Source organism: Octopus bimaculoides, chromosome 3 (genome assembly GCF_046866305.1).
Source record: "Octopus bimaculoides isolate indiv1 chromosome 3, ASM4686630v1, whole genome shotgun sequence".
NCBI classification, from domain to species: Eukaryota; Metazoa; Mollusca; class Cephalopoda; order Octopoda; family Octopodidae; genus Octopus; species Octopus bimaculoides.
Genome location: NC_142930.1, coordinates 20,637,074 through 20,659,573, shown reverse-complemented (window position 1 = coordinate 20,659,573; position 22,500 = coordinate 20,637,074). Strand labels below are relative to the sequence as shown.

The following is a 22,500-nucleotide window of genomic DNA, read 5'->3' as shown; positions in this document are numbered from 1 at the left end:
TTCCAAGTCTGCCGTGGTTGACTTTGCCTTTCATCCTTTCGGGTTGAGTTGTTGAGATGAAATAAGTACCAAACGCAATCGACTGGCTCTTTCCCCAAAAATTCTCAGGTTCTATGCCTATAATAGAAAGTACTAATTAACTCAACACTGAAGAAATAACTAGTAAAATGCAATAAAATTTACATTCGATCACAGAATGTAAATGGACTTAACTCAACCCTGTAAGGTTTTTGCGTTAGCATTTCACATTTGAACACAAAAGCATTATCTTTCATTAGACTATAATAATAGATTCACATTTCGGCACAAGACCAGCAATTTAGTGGGAGTATAATTTAAGTACCAGTGCTCAACTGGTACTTATTTTATCGACTCCGAAAGGATGAAAGGTAAAGTCGGCCTCAATGGAATTTAAAAACCGAACGTAAAGACGGACGAAATATGGCCTCAATTCAGCTAGACAGAAATATGAGTTGGTTGCGACCCATTTCCTAACAAATCTTAAGTTTGCAAATGAATCGACTACTACTGAAATTCTATTTGATGGGAACTTCTTAATGCACGACGTTTGTGGCTTAGGGTAGAATAAAAACTATATCGTGGGTGTTCAGCTAGGTTAAGACCAATCTTTAGAAAAGTGCAATTAATCGTCGTGATCATACCCATGGATTAAAACATATCATCTGTGCTTATTTTATTGACTGTAAGTTGATTATATGCAAAGTGAAAAACAGATTTGAACTCAGAATCTTAGGAATGACCGTTCATAAAACATTATAGGCGATTCATTGCCTCCCCTCATCCTTATTATCTCAGCTGCTATCCAAGCCATGAGTAAATAAACAGAAGCAACTTCTTTTTTCGATTCTTTTTAAGACTACGGTAAACTATGATGCTAAACTATAATACTAAACATCATACAAGCCAAACCATCAAAGCAAACGAAAACCGCCTTATATAAACTTGAGGCATTACAAAGAAGTATTTATAAATACAAAAAATCTGACAGTTCTGATCGCATGAGACAGTACAGCTCTGCAGCCGTGAAAGAATATTAGTGAAAAGCATCCATTCAAATTCAAAACGAGAATCTCGTGATAATATTATTTACACGACTCAACATATTATTCCAATCACGTTTAGTGCGATGAATAAATTTTCAGTCAAACAATCTCGTTATCGCCTTGTTTAGCGCCATCTATAATCGATGATAAAATAATATTTAGGTTACGCAGCATCGTGCTGACTTTTCCTTACATCATGATTATATCTTTGTTTTTCAGTTGTTTCTTTATATCTATATATCTCTTTCTTTCTATATCTTTCTATTCTTCTTTCTATATCATTATATTTTTCTTTCTTTTTTTCGTGCATGACTTAATTTGTATGATCAGAAATCTTTCTACAAGTTAGAATTGATAAATTTGGTTGTCTTTTTGTGGAAAGTGGACACCAGCATGTCTACGACTGTAATTGACTCTCCAAATATAGATGCTGAAGAAGATATTGGTTTATTGATCTACTGTTCCATCGATTGATTCTGAAATATAACTTCGACGTGAGGAATCTTCGTGTTACATCATTTTATGCGTGTATTTGGTAATATGTACCAGTGGTATCAGTGGTTCCAGCATCCACAGTAGAAGACTTTATTCTTTTGACTAAGCGCAAAACATTTTTCTTTCAAAGATTCTGCATAATTAATTGAATAGATTCTAGCATACTACTAATACGTCATTTCATCAGCACTGAAAACATTCAAAGAACTGATGATTTTGAGAAAGGATTGGGCGGGATTTATCAGGTGTTTTACTATTTCTGCCAACAAACCACTTTTTGCAATGCAAAATTATTGAAACCAAGCGACCCATTACTAAATACTACATATACACACTGTCTAGTATTACTCTGCTGTACTGCACTAAATTATTTAACTACATTACACAGTATAAAGGACTAACTGTATTAATGTAATGTAGGAGTTTTGGTCCCAAAGGTCGATACCTTGTATGCCCGTCCGATCGCAGGACTGTAAATGTAACGAAGACATTTATCTGTGGATGAATATCATGCATAAGTAAACAGAAGGTAGCAATGTATCAACATTTTCAGCTCAGCAACATTCCGAAGGAATACGAGCCGATAGCAGGAGCAAAAGTGCATCAGACAACTCGGTAATCAAAGTGAACGGCCACCTCTCCGAACTTTCGTATATCATGCGCTTAGTTCATCATGGGTGTCCGTTCTCATCCCTTCTATATACTGGCTCTCGAGTCATTATTGAAGAAGCTAGAACTTTGGAGGCACATCCCTTTCGAGCTGAGATGTGGGAGAGCTATCTCGGTATAAGCGGATGACATCACCGTAATGTTGTCGGATACCACGGAAATGCAAGCAGTTGATTTCTTTCTAAAGAATACAAGGCGATGGTAGGAGCAAAGATAAATTGAGTCATATTAATGGCTTGTCGCTTGACACTTAGGACACTGGACAGAGAGACCGGTTAAATTTTGGTGGGTCTGATTTGATCCAGCCTTCCAGACAGACAGTAACTAGGACGAGGCAACGAGAAATATAGCTAGTTATCCCTGACAGGTCGAACAAAGGTCGTAAATGCCTACATATCTTCGAAATAACTTAACACCTGATCATTGTGCCTCACCTCAGTCCCTGCTTGGTTAGACTGGAGCGTATTTTTCTGCTTCCTTTGGAAGGGATGCGTTTCACTAGTCTGGTGGTCCATCTATTGCTAACACCATATAAAAGGCGGGCTCGGCATGCCGTGGCTGCTGATGTACAGACACGCTGAGGCTGCGTCAGCCGTAGATCTTCCTGGCGATAAGCAAGTGTGGTTTCAAGTTGTATGATAAGTTTTTCTGTCGCTCATCTCTTTGATGGAGCTGCAGTCCTGAATGAAGAGAAGACTTATATTATGAGTCTGGCACCTGAGATATGGTCAGGTGCTCACCACATTCTACTAGTCAAGTAATGCTTTCAGTGGAAATTCTACGTTGTGAATTTGTCAAAAGGTGACAAAATTGGTTAGATGAAAGTATGTGCCTGTAGATTGGTGGACAAAAGTCGGGTAAAGGTGTGTGCCCTTAGTGGTCAGGGTGATCCTGGATCTGTGTGGTTCCTTGATGGGCCCTAGCTTGAGGTTCCCATGTATCAGAAGTACTGCATCATTCATGTACTCACTACACTATGTACTTTCTACACTATGTATACTTTTTAAACTCATTTCCCCTCCTCTTCCTTTCTTTCTCTCATTTTATGAAACTGCCCTTTACATAAAAATTGTCATCGTAATGTCTCTCTCATTTGATGCCCCAGTAACGAATACATTAACTTTTAATCGTTATTATCATTAATATCTTCATCGTTATTATCAGTAATAAAGGCAGCGAACTGGCAGAATGGCTACTGTGCTGGACAAAATGCTTAGCGGAACTTCTTTCGTCTTTACGTTCCGGGTTTAAATGCCGCCGAGACCAGTTATACATTTCATCCTTTCAGGGTTAACAAAATAGATACCACTTGAGCACTGGGGTCTATGTAATCAACATCCACCTTCCCACCAGTTTCAGGTGGTGTGACTATAGTAGAAAGGATTATTATTATATCATTGGTTCGTTCACTCCTCTTCTGTTTCTGACAATTGACAACCCTAATAACAATGATTTACATATTTAATGATTATTTTGCTTGTTTTATCAATAAAAATAATTATGACACATATTTATGTTATTTATGTTATTATGACATATATTTATGTTAAGATAGATGTAGTTTAGCACTTAATTTATATTATTTAGTCCATACTCCGCTTAGTCTTGTCCTCGATTCAGTCTGAACTAAGATGCCGATTGCACGAATTTGCTCTTCATCGTTTTTGCATCAATAAAATTGGAGAAAAATAAACATCTGCAATTTACTGCGCTCTATTCTTTCATTTACACATCTCTTTCATCCATGTAAGAGCCTTGAAACTGTTCACAAGAAACCAATAACAATAAATTATTCGTTTCTTATACAGGCGCAGGATTAAACATTTTATGGAAAGCTGTAGCTGATTATATTATACAGATTTCCAAGTTGACTGGTACCTATTTAATCGATATCGGAGGATGAAAGACAAAGTCGACGTTGCCAGGATAAGAACATAAAACATAAAGAGTGGAACTAAATACTGCAAGACAATTTTGACCAGCAGTCTAACGGTTCTCCCAAACCACTGCCTTGAAATGATAACTTCCAGCATTAACGCACGGACAAACATTTCGAGGAAGGATGCAGTCAAGTCTCAATATAATTCTGGCATTGTTTCCATCCACCTTCCTGAACAATGAAACATATAGTTTACTTAAGCAAAATTTCAACCCACAACATAAAGGGATCTGACTAAATAGTGCTATACATTATATCATTTGCTCTAGTAGTTCTACTATTTCTCTGACCATAAGAAAAAGAAAGAAAAAAACAGAAATACTAATAAAACTTCTGCTGCTTCTTGCTGTCATTGATCATTTCCGTCTACTTCTCAGCAGCACGATGGGGGAATTCTGAGGACTTCACAGTGTTTTTCCATGCATACCTATCCAACACCATCGTGCAGTGAAATACCACATGCTTCATATCGATTATCGATGATTAAAACTAGTCACTCGAGTCATTAGGTGGTGCCTCAATCAGTGTCGATGCGCTATAAATCCATCGGGAAAAAGGACCAGAAACGGCACACATTCTCTCCTGATGACCTCTGAAATCTATTGGCACCCGCTATGCGGATCTTTCGATTCGCAGCACCTTCACAGTTATGTCTATCTTTCTGTCACTGTATTTGTGGGTGCGAGTGTGTGCGTATTTGTATATACATACATACATACATACATACATACATACATACATACATACATATATAACATTTATTAATAAGGGTAGAAATTGATATTAATCAATTAAAACCAGTGGTCTAGCATATTAAAAAAATCCGAAGATTAAAATTATATTACACACAAAAATAAGAGGAATGACCAGCAAAAGTGGATTCCTATATGCTAGTAATAGATGTCGAATCATCTAACCACTAAAAATATGTTCTCAGTAAAAATTTAGTGACATAACAGACTGTAAAAGGGCAAGACAAATGAAAAAATACTAAAAAAAAAAAACGATTAACCTACGTATCATGGTTTCACCTGTTAAAATTTACATAAGTAAATATCTGCAGGATCATCAGCGTAGTCTGTCGATTTATAAAATATAATTTCAAGAACTAGACACAAGACGTCCACCCGAACACATTTTTCGTGGTTAGATGATTTGGCATCTATTTCTAGCATATAGGAATCCACTTTTGCTGGTCATTCCTCTTATTTTTGTATGTAATACGTACATACATATATATATATGTATATATGTATATGTGTGTGTGTATATGTATATATGTGTGTGCTTGTGTATGTGTGTTTGTGAGTGTCTGTGTATACGCATACACACATGCATACAATATACTCTGTCACGCGCTCTACAGAATCTCCTATTCATCCATCCATGAAAAAATACAAATAACTACAAAACTCACCAGTAAAAGAAGTGTCCGGGTTGTTTTCGCTTTGTAACCCCATTTCTTTGATGTATGCGTCTGTGAAGTCTTTTATATTTGACTCATCGAAATCCTCTAGATGACGCTGGACAACACCCTCAATGAATTTTTCCATTTTCTTAATGTTCTTGAAAACTTTTTTAATCTTGAAAGGATCTCCAGGAAGGTGTTCGAGAATCGGGAAAAAGTTAACAACTGTACTCACTCCAACATCTTGCATGTTCTCATCAATTCCTTGCACATACTGACGGAATTCGGGATCGTTATAGTCGAATCTGTTACATGAATATAATTATAAACGAAAATATATACATAGGTATTCATCTCTATTACGGACTATAATAGAAAGCATGAGAGGCATACGTTTTAAAGGCAGATTAAATTGTGCGCTTTAGTGATAGCCAATATCTTTGAAAACTGAAGCAAGCCACCATTAGTCATTCTGTCATATCAAAATGTAAAGTGAAAGAGAGAAAGAAATAAAGATATAAAGAGAGATCTGAGTACCAACATATGTGCATTAACTCTTTATGATATATATATATATAATGCTTAACCATTTTCTCACACCGTCTCCGATGAAGGGATATAATAAATATTCTGGAAACAGCTGTAAGACCTTCTATTTATAAATGTTCTAAAATCTTCACAGCCTTGGTTTTTTATCTCATTCACACATGCTGATGACTTACGTTGGACTCCTTATTCGCATAATCACCGAACCTGGAGCTTAACTATAGTCTATCCATAGCACTTACTCAGCATTACCTGATACCTTTGGGTCTCATTGACACCATTACCTCTTAAAACCTCTACCGCTCTCTCTCAATATATATATATATATATATGTATATAAGAATATTAAATATATGATTTAACTTATAAAAAAAAGTTCAACAAATTCAATCATATTTTTCGTAAATGGAGGAGATTAGATGTTAATAAGGATTGAAATTATTTTTATTCATGTAGCTATACGATCGTTTCATACATAAAGACAATAAATTCATTTTAAGAATTTGAGTTGTCAAGAAGTATTCGTCAGTAGCAAAAATTAAGGAATGGAAAATAAAAAGAAAAGTTTAAATGACGTTAGAATTACAGCGGTATGGTGTTTGTAATGTGTAATTGTTCTTAGAGTCATGTCTATGTAAAACAAGACTATGTTTGCCTCGAAGTTTAACGTGACGTTCGTGAATTTTTACTTGGTAGTTCACACTGAAGAGGCTCAAGGATTAAATATCCAAAAGCCGAAATCCGAGTATGTGGATGTCCTAAACTGCATAATATTTTATTTTGTGCTTTTGAATATATTAATTCTTTCCGTTTTCCTCGCCTACTGTTTTTCTGTTATCTTGGTGCTGTACGGTGGTTTGATTAATGCTTCAATCTTATTTCTAGCAGATGTATGCTTTTAAGCATCTTTACGCTTCATGCAAAATTATATATGTATATATATATATTGTGTGCGTGTATGTGTATGTATGTGTACATATATATTTTACAAGAGAGAAAATGAGATGTAAGAGCATAAAATATATGCATATACACTCATTCACACATTACTGCCTAATCTTTAAAACCTAGTACGTAATATAATTAACTGTGTATAAAATGAAATAACTCCTGTAACTCCATGCTTCCAAAAACACTGAAGAGCTTCGTGAAAAATAAGAGTTGCTCCCCTTGACATACTGCATCATCTCTGTTTACTTTTTTTCAAAGATGGCGTCCTACTGACAGCAAAAAGTTTTCTCTATATAAGTTGACAATCGTTGATCGTGAAACCGGTACTTATTTAATTTGCAATAATGTAATGATGTAATATGATCCTAATATCACCATAAATTTTATTATACAAACTTTCTGTGATTCTTACATTCCTTTTCTTTCATATATATATATATATACAAAATGGGACAAGAACGCAAAACATCCAGACAGTTAGGTGATACAAGAAAGGGACAACAAAACATCCAGATAGACGATACAAAAAAAAAGGACGAGTCATTCGGAGTTTTCTTTCCTCAGTCGAGTTCCAGATTATCATTGCAATTTCAGCTGGTTATACTCGTGATTGCTGCAATCTGGCCAGCCCCAAAGAAAAACTAAGCTAAGAGCATTAGATTCCAAGGAAGAAAGCAGCGAATATATACGAAAACAAGGACGGAAAAAATGGAGAAAGTCACACAAATACAAATAACAGGACTAAGAACTAATTAAATTAAGCAGGCGTGTGTGGAAGTAAAGCCTTACGGCAGGGATACAAGTTTTCACAGGCACAGGGAAGAATAGAGATGTTGCACAGACATCCCTGCCGTAAGACTTTACTTCCACACACACCAGCTTAAATTGATTCGTCCTAAGTCGAAAGACACCTGTTGTTATGTCCTATTATTTGTATTTGTGTAACTTTCTTCATTTTTTCCGTCCTCGTATACATTCGTTGCTTTCTTCCAAGGAATCTAATGCTCCTAGCTTAGTTTTTCCTTGGGGCTGGCCAGATTGGAGCAATCTCGAGTATAACCAGCCGAAATTGCAAAGATAATCTGGAACTCGACTGGAGAAAGAAAACTCCGAATGACCCGTCCTTGTTTTCTTTGTATCGTCTGTCTGGATGTTTTGTTGTCCCTTTCTTGTATCGCCTAACTGTCTGGTTGTTTTGCGTTCTTGCCCCATTTTGTATATATATATATATATATATATATATATAGCGGCGTACGTACACTTTGGTCTCTCTCTCTCTCTCTCTATATATATATATATATATACATTTACATTGAGCTGAGTGTTGTGTTCTTGAGCAAGACACTTTATTTCACGTTGCTCCAGTTCACTGAGCTGTAGAAATATGTCACTGGCGCCAAGCTGTATTGGCCTTTGCCTTTCCCTTGAATAATATTGGTCGCCCGGTGAGGGGAGGCTGGTATGCATGGATGATTGCTGGTCTTCCATGAACAACCTTGTCCGAACTTGTGCCTCTGAGGATAACTTTCTAGGTGAAATCCCATGGTCATTTATGAACGAAGGGGGTCTTTACCCTTTTGATAGATAGATTATTCTTTTATAAGAATAATGTTGTTGGTGACTTCGAAGTTTTGGCCTCCTTAGCCTTCATCGATTTGTGCTCCAAGTAAAAGATAAAAGATAAATACGATACTTTACAAAATGTATTGAGTTATCCTTCTGTTAATTTAAGACTGTTTTCATGGTACCTCAAAATTAGGCGGTGAGCCGGCAGAATTGTTAGCATGCCGGGTAGTAAGCTAGTGGCATTTCACCCGTCTTTACATTCTGAGTTCAAATTCCGCCGTAATCTAGAAGTTGATAAAGTAAATATCAGTTGAACACCAGTGTCCAAGTATTTGACTATTTTCTACCCACAACATTTCAGGCCTTGTGCCTATGGGAGAAAGAATTATACTGGTGTGTGTTTGTGTTTGTGGCGTATTTTTATCTGTTTTTGTCTACTAAAATTCACTTATTATCATTGATAGAAGATACTTATACAAAGTTTTATGCAAAAGGGCTGAACTTGAAACCGCGTTGCTAGGAAGTAACTTCCTAAAAATACACCCGTGGTGGTGGTGGGGAATGTGTGTATGTGAGAGAAGAAGAAGAAGAAGAAGAAGAGAGAGAGAGAGAGAGAGCTAAATTGTACGTTCAAAGTTCGTGTGAGAGACAGCCGGTAAAAGTAATTTATGTAAAAACAACGTGGCTTTGTCATTCATGTCTAAAATAGCATGTTTTGTAAGGGGAAAAAACACGTTTTAAATTAAATTAATTGTAAAATGAAATCACCCTAGGAATAAAATTGCGGAAAGATGAAACACATACGAGAAAGGAAGTTGCACTTTTTTTTTCTATATCTTTAATAGTTTTCGTAGTTCTGCGATGAAAGTGTCAATTAAACCAATCAAAATAACGGTAAATTACAAGAGAAGGAAGTCAAAACTTCACAAATTACGTAAAAGTATTGAAATACGTATAGAGATAAATAAATTACTGAACGAGGGCAACAGGATACGGACTGTGGCCAGTAAACAAAATGATGTATTACGTAAAAGGTCATACTTCATCCATGTCGTTAGGTCATATCAAGTGTCAGCTTGATTCTATAAGATGACACATTCTATCCGATGAGATGTCAATACAGAAACATACATTACTGCATTACTTATGTTTACACTAGTCCCTATAAAAAAAAAAACAATCGATATAATTGTTGGTTGATTGGTTGGTTGATTGGATAGTTGGTTGATTTCTCCAGTCACGCTTTAAATCCTATAGAAACAACAGGGAGGGTTAGGGAGAGTAAAACAGAGATACATAAGCAGTTATTATAAAAGATGCGGGATCAGCGCACCCATTGGGCTTGGTGGCAGGCTGTATGTAAAAGAATACCTTCCAGACATACGCACGCGAACTGTGAGAGAGAAGGCTCCATGAGAAAGGAAGATGAGGAGAGGGCGTAATTGACAGAATAGTTAGGGAAGAGAGAAAAAAATGACGAATTTGTTTTATTTGATTTAATTTTAAGGTAATAAATATTTTTTCTTTTGAAAATCAGTATACATTTCATCACTGTATAAACCATAAGAAACTTAATGAAAGTTAAATTATAATCATAGCATGTATGCTCTATATTTTTATGGCAAAAGTATGCTTCCAATGTTACCGTCATATGATGGCTAACACTCTTGTACATAGTGTTAGATATATTGACACAACAATTCTTTCTACACCAGAAACAAGGCCTGAAATGTTGTGGGAGACGGCTAGTCGATTACACTGACCTCAGTGTTCGACTGGTACTTATTTTATTGACCCCGAAAGGACGAAAGGTAAAGTCAACTTCGGAGATATTCGAACTCAGAATGCAAATCTAAAGAAATGCCGCTGAGCATTTTGTCCAGCGTAATAACGATTCTACCTGTATGTCGCCTTTATACTAACACATAATAATAGGCATAAGCTTTCCGTATATTGGAATTATTATTTTTACAAAACGTTCTTAGGTATATATATGTCAACACTAATATCCGAACCACTGGATGATTCGAAAAAAAAAACAAATAAAAACAACATACGTTGGTTGGAAAATAATACAATTACTGGCCTACAAATTTGTTGTTCCACTCCATCACAATTTCTTTAACGGTTTCCGTTTCTCTAAATGACTGGGCTGCAAACCATTGCTTCTCCTCGTTAAGTCCAGCATTCTAAACACCCTAATAAACGGAACAAACTTTTCTTATCAGATATGCATCCCTCTAGCCCATATGCCTTTAACATGGTTTTGATATCAAACTTGAATCTAAGGCAACGAGTTGGCAAAATCGTTAGAAGACCAGACAAAATACTTAATGGCATTTTACTCGTCTTTACGTTCTCAGTTCAAATTCCGCCATGGTCGACTTTACCTTGTATCCTTTCGCGGTCGCTAAATTGAGTATTGGAGGCGATGTGATCTACTTGATTGATCCCCGAAATTGCTAGCCTTGTGCCAAAATTTCAATCCAATATCAAACTTGAACCTCTAAGAGTTACCAATGTTGGAAGGATTGAAAAATGCGCATTTTTTTTTTTTTTTTTTTTTTTGTCGTAGCAAGCTGACATCACTCCTGTTGTAAACTTTGTTTTATGTTCAGCTGGATACCGAATGTTTTATGTTCAGCTGGATACCCAATGAACAACTATCATATAAAAGAGACCATCTCATAATTCTTGAACTACTTCCATTCAACTTGGATAAATTCTTCGGTTATTTATTTCAGCCAACGTATTTCAATACAAAAAAAATTTTTCCAAAATGAATTTAGGTGGTACAGCTGTAGCTAACAGAAAACTACCACCAATAGCTTACAATAGCGTTCGATAAAATGCACTCAGTTTATCAGAATTCAGATAAACGTTGTTAAGGCAATACGAAAGACGTCGTTACACGAGGATTAGAACATCCATTCTAGCAGAACTCCAATCAATATCTTATGCCAAGAAATATTTGCACTCTAGAAGGTACAAACTGATTGTCTCAGCTGACAGATACAGATTAAAGATACATTGACTTAATTGAAATGTTGGAAGTCTAAAATATATTCAGTTCAACATATTTTTTACATGAAGAACCTAGACATCATGCTTTGTAGAGATAAGATACTTTATGGAAAGGTAACTCCTTAAGGAGTGTTTCGAATGATTGATATATATTATATAATAGCATTTTGACCCAGCTCCTTGCAACTTAAAGTTTTTTAGGCTCGAAGAACGAACGTAGCTCGCCAAGAGTCTGCAAACTGAGTAAAAGGATGAGACAAATTCAAAGTGGTTTCAACTTTGATCAATTGAGGTCATGTGGTTTTATTTGTCTCCAAGCGAGATCTGATCTTTGTTTTTAGGTCCACATGGTCGGACAGGATGTCGATAGAGAGTTGTCGCCGCTATGTCTGGAAACTATAGTACGGTTTATTTAGCGACATCAGATCATATTACACTTGCTGGAGCGAGTTGTCGCGGGTTAGTGAAAAGTAACATTATTGCGACGACAGCCGTGGGAATAACCAGGTTTGGTGGTGGTATTAATTAAGGAAAACTTTCCTAGAACCCATATGTAATATAAACTTTTCAACTCCAACAACGTCAATTTCAGTTACTCCTGCTTAGATCGCACGCTACAATAGACACCAACACACACCTATGCAACCTCCGAAATGCACCCTACCGGTAACTTACGAAATCCTAGCAACTGGGAGGATACTGCTTTTCAAGGGCTCTGGTTTATAGAGCCACCCTCATACCACCCGATGAAATTCTAAGACAGTACACGGACGTGACAGCCAAAGAAAAAACCACTTCCTTATCCCGTTTTATCAGGAGACGCTCTGACCGCCAGAATGATTTTCCCAACATTGAATTGAGTATCATTAACAGAGCACCTTCGTACTCAACTGGAACTCGCAGTTGCAACCTCAGCGTCTGCGAGAGCCTGCAACTTACAATATCCAATGACAGGTAAATATATGCCCTGTTAATGAACTTCAAGCCACTGGAAGCTGACAAATCAGATACACAACCTTCGGTTCGCCTGCTTCATACTCTGGGGCGCAGTACTTAACTGCTACTTCTCGTACCGACTACAGCTCTATCCATACTGAAAATCCAATATAGTGACAGACATACCGCTCCGCTACATGTAGCAATAAACGCAACGAACTGATGTTGCAAAATAAACCATTCTATAGTCTCCAGACATAGCGGCGACGACCACTTATAGCGGCGATAACCAATATCATACCAGAACATGTGGACCTCACAACAAGCATAAGATCTGATATCGCCCCACATCAGTAACACTACGTGACCCGAGTTGACCAATAGTGGCCTAATATGTAGAAACCTTCTTGGATTTCTCTCATCATGTTACTGATCAGCAGATGTCTGACAAGCTAGGTTCGATGTACGCGCTTATGAAACTTTAAGTTACATGGAGCCGAGCCAAACTGTTATTAAATATAATACATGTAACATTGTCAATTGTGTTGTGTGTCGCCTTCTTTTGTTTCTTCAATCACTCGTATCCTCCCCCTTCGGTCATGACTGACCATGGGATTGCACCTAGAAAGTTACCCTCCCAGGCACAAGTCCGGGCAAGGTTGTTTATTGAAGACCAGCAGTTGCTCATGCATACCGGCCTCCCCTCTCCACGTCACTAGTGTTATCCAAGGGAAAGGCAAAGGGCGATACAGCTTGGCGCCTGTGACGTCACAACTCATTTCTACAGCTGAGTGAAATAAAGTGTCTTGTTCAAGAACACAACACGCAGCCCAGTCCGGGATTCGAACTCACAACCTCCCGATCGTAAGCTCAACGCTCTAACCACTGAGCCATACGCCTTCACTACACATATACATACATACATATATATATATATATATATATATATATATATATATATATATATGTATATATATATATATATATATATATATATATATATATATATATATAGAGAGAGAGAGAGAGAGAGAGAGAGAGAAAGAATGCCTGTGTGTTTGTGTGTTTATGTGCATGTGTATGCGTGTGTCTATGCACGTCTCAGTGTTTTCCTGTGTGTATGTGCATATAATTGTAGTTAGCGATTCCGTTAGAAACGGAAAGATCCTGAAAGATGTATGGAGTAGAGGGTTAATTAATTTATGTAATAAGTGATTCTCACAGGACTTATTCTGCTAGAACACTTATCATTTTGTGTATATGTGTCTGTGTGTGTGTACATGTGTGTGTGTGTACATGTGTGTGTATGCATTATGTGAGCGTGTGTATGCGCGCGCGTGTGTGCGTGTGTATGCTTCTGTGTCAAATCTCTCTTTCCTATTGCGACACATTCACTTCTTATTTATAAATCTTTTTTTATTTTCCAAGCAATCACCAAAATGTATGAGTACTTGGTTGACAAATTATTTGTGTAATATTATCTACTACTGGAAAAAAAAAACTTATAATTAAGTGGACTCATATTTTTGTTCTTTCATTTTTTTTCAAGAGCAACTATTATAGAGGAGACGCAACTCCGCAAGACAGAAACCAACTGCTAAATGGAACTTGCTTACTTCTTTGTCCTTGGTTCAATCACCGTCAAATATTTGATTAGGAAACCGCTGGTCATTGACCGTTATTTTTTGTATTAGAATACATTGAAAATTAACGATACTGAACAATAGCAACAATAACATTTATTCTTATCATCATCGTTACGATTTCCATGACGAAATCTTTATTGTGGGCCTAATGATATTGATGCAGGGCCCAGCCTAAATCATCATATTTTTCCTCTTCTTCATATCAATCAGTGACATGGTCGATGAACTTGTTAGGAATAACAGCCAAAGCTTCTGCAAATAATACTATTCCTTCTTTAAAAGGAAAAGAAGGTTTGCAACTTATAATTCTTTCTAAGTTTAGCCCAAGTCCAGGATTTTAGGGGAAGAGAAAAGTAGATTACATCTATCGCAGCCGATGGGGGTTCGTAGATAAAATTAGAGGTAATGCTGCTTCAGAAAAATTTTAGCCGTTGTTTTAATATTGTGTAAAAGGAAACAAACACATAAAAAGAATATTTATACATAAACTTGATCGATTCGCGTTTTAGCCATTGCCAGGTAGTGTGTTTAATGTGTTCACTGAACACCGCCGCGAATTCTCCCTTGTTTTCCAAAAATTCCCCCTAAATCACAAAATAAAGGTGGAAAACCTGCCCTCTTTTTCAAATCCTGGCAGCAACACTGAAACAGCTGGAAGCAGGATAATAATCTAATTCTATACTTAATCGTATTCAAGAATATAAACACGTTTTCAAACACAACACACACGGAGTCAAAAAGAAACACTACCTTTCACTGGCCCTGTGTGAACGACAGTGCTCTCTCTCCCTAGCGTGAAGCTTCCTATGCACACAACAGCCAATCACCGCATCGCTGGAACAATGAAGCGCACAGTTCTATACAAAGATTTTTGTATATTTTTTTTTTTCATAAACTAAGGGATAGCTACTGACATTAAAGCTTAAGGATTATATAATGCACAAGTATAAGGAAAGAATTAAAGAAAGAAGGACTCATTATATTGAATTGTTATCGATAATATCAAGTGGAAACAGTGGGGGGCTGGAGTTCTGCGTGCCTATACACGAGCCGCCACTGATCGTAGCACTTGATGTTTACTTTATCGAGCATGGAAAGCGAAATGGGTTTCGGTGGGCTTTGAACACAAATATAATACCGGAACAAATGATGTCAAGTTATTTTTTTCTTCCTTGGAGTACTAACGATTTCGCCAGCTTTGTGAAAATACAATGGCATAGATTTGTGACAATAATTCTGCTCATTCAGAGTTGACCTGACCGGGAACTAAGCAATAACAGCAACAACATCTATCTGCAACAGACCAAGAGATATGATACCCGGCAACGCAAAGAACGACTTATAAACAAACGCATGAACAACAACGATAAAATAGCAAAAACAACAACAACAGCAACAACAATTATACAAAACATCTCACTTAACAAGCTGACAATATCTTTATATAAGTTTCCCACCATTACTTACATATCTTAACCTTATTATTCGTGCTACGAAAAGTGTCTAATCTGACAAATCAGCGGAAGAAACAAACTGGATCTACTCACACAGCATGGTGCCACTATGACCAGAATATATAGTGTAGTTGAGAAAATAATTTTGTTGAGAAGTTTATTCAAGAAGATTTATTTATTTATACATTTATTTTATTAAATAGGCAAGCTTTATTTATAAAACGAATGCAGATCAAATGACTTCCGACATTCTATTTACCTATACACAAAGAGAACGGCCAAGTCGTGTTAACTACGGTGCCTATCAACTGTAGTTCTATTCATGTCTCACACTTGAGCGTTTTCTCGTCTTTACGATGACACGAAAGTTCAATGTTAGAATAAAACTTTCAAGTTTCCCATGAATGTTTATCAAAGTAGAGGCATTAATCAACCAATGAACATAAAAAAACGTGGACGCTCCCACATACAAAATATACACGTGTACTTGTACACGAACACATACCCACATACGCATACAGTCATCCATACACACACAAGAACACACACACGTGCATGATCGCACGCACAATACGCGCGCGCACAAACACACACACACACACACACACACACACACACACACACACACACACACACACACAAACACGTATATACTTGCACCAATGCATGTATGTTGCCGAAGGGGAGCAAGCCAAAACTTCGACGTCACTGACAAACGTTTCTTTGTAAAAGTTTATTAAATATGAAGCCTGCTAAAATATAGAGTAATTCATCACTTTAACGCAGAATTGTTTTTCGCATATAACTTGACAGAAAAGCAAACATTAATACAGACACACACTGCATAAGTTACACTGTTGACGTCATGAGGATTTAAAAACTTCCAAGAGAACATAAAATGATTCAGTTTTGGAATAGTGGATCTCGAAGTACATAAATTCATAAACAATAACATGTAACTTGTTAAGGTTCACACTACAGATTTTTTATAGAAATTATAGCTAGCACAATGGAGGCGCAATGGCCCAGTGGTTAGGGCAGCGGACTCGCGGTCATAGGATCGCGGTTTCGATTCCCAGACCGGGTGTTGTGAGTGTTTATTGAGCGAAAACACCTAAAGCTCCACGAGGCTCCGACAGGGGATGGTGGCGAACCCTGCTGTACTCTATCACCACAACTTTCTCTCACTCTTACTTCCTGTTTCTGTTGTGCCTGTAATTCAAAGGGTCAGCCTTATCACACTGTGTCACGCTGAATATCCCCGAGAACTACGTTAAGGGCACACATGTCTGTGGAGTGCTCAGCCACTTGCATGTTAATTTCACGAGCAGGCTGTTCCGTTGATCGGATCAACTGGAACCCTCGACGTCGTAAGCGACGGAATGCCAACAACAACCTATAGCCAGCACAGAATTTTGTTTCGAATTTTCCGATCATAGACGTCAGAGGTAAACAATGACATCGAAGATAAATAATGGGTAATGGGCGTTTATGACATATTTCAGGAATTTTTTCTTCCTTCATCAGCACCCATCCAACCAATCAATCATCCACGAACTCATTGCTTAAATAGCCACTAAATATAGCGGGGTAATGTTATTGGGTATATCAATTTTATGTATTAAACACATTCCTGTAAGCTGGTACATAAATATTAATGACGGTATTTCGTTATGTAACCATAATATTGAACCATAATGTAGAACATGCAACCATAGTATAGGACAAGGCGGCGAACTGGTAGAACCGTTAACACACCGGGCGAAATGCTTACCGGTATTTCTTCTGCCGTTACGTTCTCAGTTCAAATTCCACCGCAGTACTTTTCCATTCATACTTTTTGGGTCGATTGGCTAAGGGCCTACACATGTGTAACTATAGCTCCACTGGACATGAACTTTGCGAGGAAAATTGTGATCTATAAGTGCACAGTTGCAACACTTAACACCGTTAGGTACTATATATATTCAATATATGCGGCAAATCTCATTTAGAAGAGGAGTGCTGTACGCACGCTTGTACACACACATACATGCGTACACATACACACACTCATACACACACACACACACACACACACACACACACACACACACACACACACACACACACACACACACACATACACACACATATGCCATTGCATTGCTATTTTTATAACACAAAATATTACTCATTCTTTTCGAAGAAATACAAATCCCAAAATACTTAAATAGATATATACATATTTATAAACATAATTAAGGGATCAGCAAATATTTGCTTCACCACATACCGAAGTTCAGAAATAGCAGCTAAAGAGCTGAGACTCCCACAGATAGCATCACTTGTAACTCACAAAGGCAAAAACAAGAAGAAAAAACAATGAAAATTAACCATTCCGAAGATTAACCGTAGACGCGTTTCTGGATTATGAGTGATAAATACTCAATTTCCTTCATCAATACGGTATTCCAGCAGTAAATTCGACTATGCTAGCAAACTGTGCAAGCATGAACGAGTAACATTCCACATCGACACAGATCTGAAAGCATAACCGAATCCACTTCGGCCAGCCAGTCTACTGTCCTTCCCTCAAGAAATTACCATGTGCGCGACAAGTGGTGAAGCAAATATTTGCTGATCCCTTAATTATGTTTATAAATATATATGAGCTTTTAAATAAGTTCTCCACCAATAATGGTGCTTACATACCGATGGGCTTGGTAAAAAATTATTAATTGTTAATTGTTGATTTATTAATGAATTAATAAATTGATAATCCTTTACCCTTTTAATTTGTAATTTGTAGATATATACATAAATAGATATACATAAATAGATATATACTATCCACATTTAATACAGTTTCTGACTTGTGCACAAGACCAGCAGTTTTACGGATAGGGATCTGGTTGATTACATCGAACCGAATACTTAAACTGGTGCCTCAATCGAGCCTGGAAGAGTGAATAGCAGAGTTGAGCTCAAATGGGTTTGAACTCAAAATGCAACTAGTCGGAGCAAATACCACAAAATATTTTGACCAATGCTTTACTGATCCTGCCATACATATATATATTCTTTTAGTCGTTTCAGTCATTTGACTACGGCCATGCTGGAGCACCGCCTTTAGTCGAACAAATCGACCGGAGGACTTATTCTTTGTAAACCTAGTACTTATTTTATTGGTCTCTTTTGCCGAACCGCTAAGTTACGAAGATATAAACACATCACCATCAGTTGTCAAGCGATGGTGGGTGGGTGGGTGGGGGGAGATATAGATACACTAACACACACACATATACATATATATGACAGGCTTCTTTCAGTTTCCGTCTACCAAATCCACTCACAAGGCTTTTGTCGGCCCGAGGCTATAGTAGAAGACACTTGCCCAAGGTACCACTGCAGTGGGATTGAACCCTGGACCATGTGGTTGGTATATTTATATTTTCATCACATTTTCAATAATTTTAATAACAAAGTTACAAAGGAAAGTCGAAAAGAATTGAATCAGTATTTGTGTAATAGACAGCTGAATGTATCTCTTCATATAAGTACGTTATAAATGATAGATAATGACTAGAAAATGTGACAAAAGTATAACAAAGACAATTGTTTTCAAAGATGCTTTCTCTTAAGACTGTTCCTTTAGTAGTACCTTTGCGGGCACTATAACCATTTCATGAATCAATTGATCCAGAAAAAATACAATTTCAAATGAAGTTATGCATTACATGGTTCTCTATGAATTTCTAACTATTTCATTGTTTATAAAATAATCGTTTAATGTTTAATTATACAAAAACAGTAACTAATAAGAGAATGTACAACTTATTCTTTCATACATGCAGACAAACATACCTACATTTAATTTTATTCTTTTACTAGATTTATCCACTGCACTGCCACCACACTGGGGCATTATCTTCAAGTCTTCTATTATACGACCCAAGGACTTGTTTCAATCTGGTATTTCTTCTTATCGATCTGTAAAATCGTTAAGCTGTATGTTTTTACGAAAAGCACACACCATTACTCGATTTACTCCACTTCGGAGGCGTCTGACACCATTACGGTGACGTCGCTTGCGCGTGCAGACACTGCCCTCCCAAGTCCAATTTCGAAAGGGAGACCCCTTAACTCTTCCAACTTTCGGAACAGTGGTTTGAGAGCGATGAACTTAAACACAAACTCACAAACACATACGGACATATATATTATGACAGCCTTTAGTACAGTTGGAGGGCATCGGAAAAACTGAAGCAAGCGCAGTTGACCGAGCTATCGAGCAAGAGAGAGAGAGAGAGAGAGAGAGAGAGAGAGAGAGAGAGAGAGAGAGAGAGAGAGAAGAGAGAGAGAGAGAGAGAGAGAGAGAGAGAGAGAGAGAAGAGAGAGAGAGAAGAGAGAGAGAGAAAGAGAGAGAGAGAGAAAGAGAGAGAGAGAAAGAGAGAGAGAAAGAGAGAGAGAGAAAGCGATGCATGCATACACACACACACACACACACACACACACACACTCACAGAACTCAATGAGGTTTGAAAATAAATTATGGTTATTCATCATTTTTCATTAGGTTAGCTATATATATATATATATATATATATATATATATATATATATATATATATATATATATATATATATATATATATATATATATACATATATATATATATATATATATATATATATATATATATATATATATATATATATATATATATATATATATATATATATATATATATATATATATGTATATACATATATATATATATATATATATATATATATATATATATATATATATATATATATATATATATATATATATATATATATATATATATATATATATGTGTATATATATATATGTCTACAACGTAGGTTTACATATATTGTATCATATATTGATCCTGTGTGGAACAAGATCTCCGTTGACAAGCCACTGATATTAAATAAAGTGTATGCAAATTAGTAACTCCAGTTCCCCGAATCTACTAGATTTGTTGTCTTTATAAACAAATCGGCTCCTATTTTCCATGGTTTGGTGGAGTGATGTGGATACATCTGATGAGAAATTAATACAGCTCAAAAATCGATTAATATTGTTCATCAATATTTCAATCTTCGTCGAAATAAATATCTATGTCAACCACGTAGGTTTATATATATATATGTGTGTGTGTGTGTGTGTGTGTGTATAAATAATAAAATGACGACAGAAGAATAAAACCTCGATATTAGGTAAATAGAAGAATTTATAAATGTACAATATAGGACAATTAGTAAGTTCTAATAATAGAGCTACGATGCATTTTCGTCGGCTATTTTGACAATAGACGCTATGAAAATACCGTTGAATAAAAGGGGAGTTACTCTAATAGACAGAAAAAATTATAAAAAATAAAAATTATAAAAAATACATGCAATCATATTCTCGCAATGCATATAAAACCTGCGTTCATAAAGTCTCACACAATCATGCATATATATATATATATATATATATATATATGCCCATACACACACAAAACATATACATGCATTTGCGTGCTCATATACACATCTCTACACGCACATATATATATATATATATATACACATACGTATATATGTGTGCAACTTCATTTTCATATACACATAGATGTATTCTTACAAATATATTAGACATTTATCCATATAAAATATATTCACACATATACATAAACACACATATAAACATACTCGTGCAGGCATGTATTCACACTCGCCGTATATATGAATATACATATATGTACTATGTATACAGATATACACATACATACATATACATTCTCCTATTAACACGCAACCACAGATATACATACACGCGTAGACATATATACACATGCACACACACACACACATTTAATGTATGCATACATATACATATACTCACACACGTATACAATCACACAATTAAAAAAGGGAAAAATGAAAAAGTATAAAAAATATATATTAAACAATAGCAAATGTTAAGACATATGGAAGGCTTGTATGAGAACAATAAAAAAAGCAGGTTCTATCCGTGATCTTGGGGTGGGGTGCCAAAACCGTAACAAGTATTTTGTCATATGTGGACATGATCCAAAAAGTTTAGTTCTTGGATTTAGACATGTAGCTCGGGTCTTAGGGGCTTTTCCAGATGAGCCATCTTTCCATATCACAAAGACCGCACTTACCACTGCCGTTGGTTTAAGGTTTGCACTTGGCCAATATCTTCCAGTAAATCTTATAACTGACACCTGGATAATTTGGTCGTTTTCCGCTTATCCCAATGTCTGAAGCTTAAGGTGTGATTATTGAACCTAATTTTGAAATTTCCCTCCATGAGACTAACATATCTCTTGGATGAAACTGTGTTCTTAGCGGTCGTAGAATCTACGGTGGCTTCATAACTAATGGCCTCGGTCATGCAGGCTCCATTTAGCGGACACAAATCTTTATCTCTGCAGGAACAGCCGGCTTCATGTCGTCTTTTTTTCTTTTGTGTTGTGTGGAACTATATTTTTTAAATTTGTGGTTGAACTAAAACTAATTTTTAGGTTATGCCTATTGAAGAGTTTCCTATATTTATGATTTATTGGAAAGTGTCTATCTATAAGTGACAATAAATATTTACCTATATTAAAGGTCACTTCGGGGAAGTAAGGGAGTGTGAGCCAGATAATTTTTCGGTGTCTGTGCTTTCTTTTCTCTATTTCTGGCCTGATAACAGGTGTATAAGCTACTTCCTCTTTAAATCCACTATCTTTAAGAGTTTTATTACATAATGGGACAACATTATTAAATATGT

At 36.3% G+C, this 22,500-nt stretch overlaps 1 protein-coding gene across 1 annotated transcript in view; it reads right to left on the bottom strand.

Annotated features, from left to right (window-relative positions):
• The window catches only part of LOC106884087 (cytochrome P450 2U1), a 68,195-nt gene that overhangs the window by 21,372 nt on the left and 24,323 nt on the right, over positions 1-22,500 (bottom strand). The window contains exon 3 of the mRNA XM_089348666.1: positions 5,585-5,880. Within this exon, the coding sequence (XP_089204792.1) occupies positions 5,585-5,880 (296 nt within the window). The remainder of the gene's footprint in view (positions 1-5,584; positions 5,881-22,500) is intronic.